The 6,513-nt window shown below is 56.5% G+C and overlaps 1 protein-coding gene across 2 annotated transcripts; it reads left to right on the plus strand.

Moving 5' to 3' along the window:
* Positions 1 to 203: 203 nt before the first annotated feature.
* ccdc85cb (coiled-coil domain containing 85C, b) lies at positions 204 to 2,515 on the plus strand. Of its 2 annotated transcripts, none has more exons than XM_056428461.1 (2): positions 204 to 1,392; positions 2,016 to 2,515. In XM_056428461.1, the coding sequence occupies exons 1-2, from the start codon at positions 681 to 683 to the stop codon at positions 2,048 to 2,050; spliced, it is 747 nt and encodes a 248-aa protein (XP_056284436.1). In that variant the 5' UTR covers positions 204 to 680; the 3' UTR covers positions 2,051 to 2,515. The 2 variants fall into 2 exon arrangements, with proteins under 2 accessions (XP_056284436.1, XP_056284437.1); XM_056428462.1 differs by having other exon boundaries at positions 2,019 to 2,515.
* Positions 2,516 to 6,513: the final 3,998 nt, after the last annotated feature.

The raw sequence follows: 6,513 nt of genomic DNA on the forward strand, positions 1-6,513 counted from the left end.
ATGAACCGGACGGGCTGTTACTCGTGAGACTCGTGTCGAGCACAGCGCGTCGAGGAGAAGCTCCGTGAAGACGGGTCGGCTCCGTCGGGTCTCTGTCGGTCGTGGTTCCCTCCATGTTTTCGCGGGTCCTCGTCGTACTGTCCCTTTAAGAGGGCGGGGCCTCACGAGCCTCTTCTACCTGCTGACCGCCCCTCTCCCTCGTCTCTGATTGGTCGCCCGGGCCGGAGTCCTCTTGGAGGATTTCAAACCGGGCGTGTGTCCGGGAGCAGCTCAGTCCCGAGGCTCCACCGAGCCGACCCGCCCGGCTCCTGCGCGGCTTCCTGCGGCTTCTCCGTGCGGAGGGAGCGATGTCCGGAGGACCCGGGACCAGGACCCGGTAGACGAGCCCCCGGTAATCCGTTTAAAGCCCGCAGCTTTCTCTATTGACGGGATTGGAGCTCCGGTTGTTTCCGGAACACGTTCAGTTTTAATCTTCAAACAGAGCCGGTGCGCGCTCTGGTTCCCATCTCACTCACATTGTGTGTCCGTTACCGGCCCGGTGGAGGCGGGCACCCCGTTACCGACGCGTCGTGGACAATGTGCTCTCATCTCTACACAGTCCCGCAGCTCGGGCTCGGACACATTTAGTTTAATTCCGTTATTTCCAAGTCGCCGTTTCTGAGACTCGAACCCGCGACGTCATGGCGAAGAACGCGTCCGAGGGGCCGCAGGAAGACCTGAGCCCGCTGGCCGACGACGAGGCGCTGCGCTGCGGCCGAGAGGAGCTGCTGCGCCGGCTGCGCAGGGTGGACGGGGAGAAGATGAGCCTGATGATGGAGCACGGCAACATGATGAAGGACGTCAACCGGCGGCTGCAGACGCACCTGCACGAGATCCGCAACCTGAAGGAGGTCAACCAGAAGCTGCAGGACGACAACCACGAGCTGCGGGAGCTCTGCTGCTTCCTGGACGACGACCGGCAGAAGGGCAAGAAGCTGTCCCGCGAGTGGCAGCGCTTCGGCCGGCACACCGCCGGCGCCATGTGGAAGGAGGTGGGCGCCTACATGATGAAGCTGAAGGAGCTGGAGGCCAGCCAGGACGCCGTGCTGACGGAGAACTCCGAGCTCAAGGAGATCATCCTCATGCTGGACGAGGAGCGCAGCGGCGCGGGCTCCCGGAGCTCCATCGACAGCCAGTCCAGCCTCACCGGCCACGGCGGCCCGGTGCGGGACGTGGGGGACGGGAGCAGCACGTCCAGCGCGGGCAGCGCCGGGAGCCCGGACCACCACAACCACGTGAACCACCTGCACAAGCCCAGCTCGGAGAGCGCGAAGCCGGGCTCCACCACCAGGAGGTCCATGGACGACCTGTCGGCGCCGCAGCACCACAGGAGCATCCCCAATGGAATCAATGGTGAGTACACACACAGCTGCAGGTCCACCGGACTCACGAGAGTCCAGCAGGCCGGGCTCACGAGAGTCCAGCAGGCCGGGCTCACGAGAGTCCAGCAGGCCGGGCTCACGAGAGTCCAGCAGGCCGGACTCACGGACCACAAGAGAGACACGTATCCATGAACACAGCTCCAGAGAAGATGCAGGCTCTTTGAGGCCTCATGGGATGGTTGGTGTCTGTCCTCCTGTGGGACTGAGGCCTCAGGAGCATGGAGCATGACAGCTGAGACCCGCTCTGGGTCCTGAGAGCCTCTCTGGGTTCTCTGGGTGGACAGTCAGGATGTCATCGCACGGACAACATGGCTGATCACTCGCTGTGAAGGATTAACATGGGGGGGGCTTGGTTTAACCTCACTGTAATGTCTTGATTAGGGTGACACACACACAGTATCCCTAAGTGGCCTCTACAGGCCCCCATGCTCCTCCATCGTTGGTCTGATTGAGGTTACAGCCCTGGTTGTCCTGAAGGAAGAAGACTTATCTTTAAGCTTTTAGAGGGGGGAGGGGCTCAAGCAAATAGATTATTTTATGGATTATTTTACGGGATCTTTTGCAGATTATCATGGTTGCCTTCCTTGTTTCTAGAAGAGCCCTCATGTCTGCGTGGCGTGGGATCCTAAATCGATAAGACCTGAAGGCTGGGGGCCCAAAGGAGGATCTGAGCCTCGCTGAGAGCACACGGGCGATGACTCGCTCAGTTTGGCAAATCACGTAAAGTTCATCGTTACCGTTTTGATCCTGGTTCACACGGACAGGAGGTCCAGGCGTCACGCGGGTCACGTGTTCTCATCACGCTCACACGCCGTCGGCTGAGTCTGAAGCGTGGAAACGAGACGAGCCTCGACCACCAACACCAGAGTGTCTGCCAGAGTTTATCGTTATGTAACATGAATGTTGTGTCGGCAGCGACGCAGCACCTCCTCTCACGTGTGTGACATCATGTGTGTGACATCATGTGTGACATGTGACATCATGTGTGTGACATCGTATGTGTGACATCGTGTGACTGACATTGTGTGTGTGACATCATGTGTGGAAAAAAATTCCTCGTTTGTGTAAACATTCCTGGCAATAAACGGATTCTGATTCTGACAACGTGTGACATCGTGTGTGTGACGTCATGTGTGACATGTGTGACGTCGTGTGTGTGACATTGTGTGTGTGACGTCATGTGCGTGACATCGTGGCCCCTGGGGCCGACTGATGCTCCTGAGAGCCCAGCTCTCAGCAGCTCCTCCATCATTGGACCCCAGCGTGGGGGGTGGAGGTCCTGAACTAGAGACTCATCTCGACAGCGTTTACATCTTGAAAACATCTCCACAGAACTACAGGACGGCTCCTCAGACTTCAGGAGACGCTCCCTGCCCTCACACCGCGGGGGACTGGAGGAGGGTAGTTTAGTGCCTTGCTCAGAGGAGGCTGACCGGGAACAAGATGTACTTTCTCGTCTGTGGGCAGAGGGCCGTGGCTTTGTCACTCACTGCGTCTCCTCCTGGGTTCTGAGGAGGAGGAGGAGGAGGAGGAGGAGTTTGGTCTCCCAAGAGTGTAACAGACCAGTTGGTTGAGCTAGAAGTTTTAGTTTCATCCATTTTCATTCAATTAAATTCTAGACGTCTCTCTTCGAGGCCCCGGGGTAAGAGGAGAAGGGCCCCCAATGGGGGGGGGGGGGGGGTGATGGCTGTGAGCTGAAGGTGGAGGACTGGTGGAGGTTTCAGACGTCCTGCCGTCTGCATAGTGATCATGTTGTGGTGGTCTGGAGACCCCCTGACCCCGATGCTGCACTTGGCCCCCCGCTGTGTCTCACAGGCTGCCCTGGGCCCCCCGCTGTGTCTCACAGGCTGCCCTGGGCCCCCCGCTGTGTCTCACAGGCTGCCCTGGGCCCCCCACTGTGGCTGTGCCGGGCCAGACGCAGAGTGATGCTCTGCCAGCGTCCAGACGAGCTGACCCCCTGGTGACCTCTAGCTGACCCCCACATGCTGCCGGCCTCCAGCTGCTACGTGAAGCCACCTCCACGCTCACGTGTGAAAGGTCTCACCAATGTTCTCTGACCACCGTCAACTCACGCCCTCATGGGGACGAGCTCCTGACGGAGAAGCCCTGAAGGCCGTGTCCTGTGCATGGCGCATGGTGCATGTATGGACACAGACAGGAACAGGTCCATCGGTGTGTTCTGTGTGCTTCATTGTGGAACACAAGAACCCGTTCAGAGCTACACGGGCTCCAGGAGCGAGTAGAACTGAAGACGTTAAACAAGCCCAGGAGGCAACAAGCGGACCCGGTGAAGAACATCTCTTAGTAGTTTAGGGGCTGGGCCCCATGGAGCTGGACTCACGAGTCTGTGCCTGGATACAGGACGGGGCCCCGGTGGAGGGCCACCGCTGGCATGTCTTACACATTCACACACTGTAGACCAGCTGCATGTCTTGTTGGTGACCTTTGACCTCCAGACTCAGGGCCGTGCTCTTGTGTAGTGACTGCGGTCAGAGCAGCGGCGGCTTTACGACGCGTGGACTCAGCTTCACGATGACGTCATCGCGACTGGAGGTTAGCGGTTAGCTCCCCAGCTCGTCCCAAGAGCAGCTACCACATCAACCAAGAAGCTTCTAGAACATTCAGTCCCGTGAATGACACCGGCCGCGTCCGCAATGCTCTCCACACGTCATCAGGGTGAGTGTGTGTGTGGGCTGTGGAACCGGTCCGGTGGGTTTGGGATCCACAAGGCAGTGAAACGTGGTTTCACACCGCCGGAGACGGTCTGCACATGTGGAGTCACGCCGAGCCGTGTGTGTGTGTGTGCGTGTGCGCGTGTGTGTGTGACATTAGGCAGCTTGGTATTCATAAGACTGAAGCATTAGGTGATCAATAAACTTTAATATTCCGATTATGTTCCTTTTTGTTTTGCTGTCTTGATCTGAATCATCTCTCCGGGTCAAAAGATCAAAGCCTCCGTTTTAAAATCACTGCAACAGGTTTTAAGAGCTGGTTTATTTTCTTGGGAGCGTCGCATGCTGTCAGTATGGGTGTGTTGTTCTCCAGTCAACAGCCAATCGGCAGCCAGCAGCCTCTGAGCTGCATTGTGGTTTCAGGTGAAACTGGAGCATCAACAATGCCTCCTCCTCTGTGGTTTCACGTCATTGTGCTTTGTGACGTCCAGGAAGAGCAGCTTCCTGTTTGTGTCCGTGCTGCAGGAAGTGACAGGAAGTGACCCGTCATGGACGCCCTCCTCTTCTGAAGGACTCCAAACACCAGAGGAGGAACGTCAGGCAGCTCTGGTGTTATATTATAGTGACAATGGACGGGAGGCCTGAGGCTCCACACCTCACAACCAAGAGTCGCTTACTTAATATTTCAGTTCTTTCTTTTACTTCATCGGGTTTCCTGTTTTTGTTTTTTTCCCTCTGGCTTGTGTTTCCCAGCCTGTTGGAGGCTGAACACACACACACACACACACACAGGAGGGTGTGTGTAAGGAGCCTGTCAGGACGTCCCACATTCCTGGTCCCCGCAGGAGGCAGTGGTCTCTCCCCTGTGAGGGACTCGCGGGACGGGAGGAGCTCACCTCTGGGTCGCTCTTTGATCTTTTACCTCCCGTCCTCCCTTACCCAGCATGCTTCACTCCTCCAATCCACCGGTACCCAGTTATCTCTGGATTCCTGTGAAGCTGCTGTCTGACCCGCTGTCCGTTCAGTCCCATCAACATGCAGACAGAATGAGGTTATAAAGCCAGCGTGAGCCACACACACACATTCACACACACACACGCACACATTCACACACGCACACACACTGGCACGCACGCACACAGGCCATGTTGGTGATGTAGTGATCAGGCCGGTTCCTGGCCCTTGTCTCCGTCCACGCTGGTTGAACGTGGTCGTCGGGCAGGGGGCTGCTGGAGGGGCTGGGCTGCTCGGTCGCCTAGGCAACGGCCATGACCAGTGGGGTGATGGTGCCCACGCCAAGCCTCCGAGTCACGGAAGGGAAGGAGGGGGACGGGGCGCCTCAATGCTTGTGTGTGCGCGCTCATAGTAACCTACTCAAAAGAGAAAAACAGGGTGTGGTGCGAGTGACACACTAATTTTCACTTAACTATAAGCAGTAGTAGCATTAGCAGTAGTACTGGCTTTACTATGAGATGTGGAAACCTTAATCCAACACAAGTCATTTCAAGAAGCAGAAACTTTTCTTCCTGTTTTGGGGAGAATATCTGACGTTAATGGGATTTGTGTTCATGAGCTTCACTGACCTGACTCATGTCAAGAGACCTTTGACCTCTGAAGGTCTAAGTCCAAGCTCAGTGTCTGGTTTACCACTTGCTGAGCCGTATTGCTGCATAGACAAAGGAGGTCCCTCTCTCTCATCCAGCCTGTGAGGGGCTGGTTCTCCTCTGTAGAAAGTGGCGTCCGTCGCTCGTCCTCTGCCTCAAGGACAGCCTGTCCTTGACCGGCTCTCGGGGGTCCGAGCTCGGCCCTCATTGATCTGTTCTATCTGTCAAATTGAAAGGACTGATAGAGTTGCATCGGGTGGGTTTTGGTGACTAAACCCCATCGGGGGGGTTACGCTGTAACCTCAGTCAGCAGTTTGATTCTGTCTGTGCGACGCCCCCCGTGAGTGACCTCCAGCAGACCTTCGACTGTCCCAGGTCGGCCAAAGTCAGCAGCCGGGAGACCGAACACCTCTTCATCAGCTCCTTTGAGTCCTCTGAGAGGAACGAGGTGTTCATCTGGGTTTCTGCCCGTCAGCTCTTTGTTTCCCTGCCGGTGACATTGGAGACGAATGTCAGCACATGTCTTCATCCGCTTGCATTTGGATAGTGCTGCCTCCTCACTCCTGCATGTCGGTGAACGGTTATAGATTCTCTGGTGCTTACGATGCGTCAGTGAGGCACACCAGAATGGCCCCTCGTTGGATTCATCCTGGAGAGGCATCACTCCTCATTTGGTATTGGTTGGAAAATGTTTTGCTGACTTCTAGCTGAAAATAAATGAAATATTGAAGCGCTGCTCGATTGGTCTTCAGTCGGAACAGAACTGCAGCGCCGGCAAGAAATGTGAAACTTGCGGTGAGCACTCCAGATGCATGA

The sequence above is a fragment of the Pseudoliparis swirei genome, chromosome 12, assembly GCF_029220125.1.
Source record: "Pseudoliparis swirei isolate HS2019 ecotype Mariana Trench chromosome 12, NWPU_hadal_v1, whole genome shotgun sequence".
NCBI lineage: Eukaryota > Metazoa > Chordata > Actinopteri > Perciformes > Liparidae > Pseudoliparis > Pseudoliparis swirei.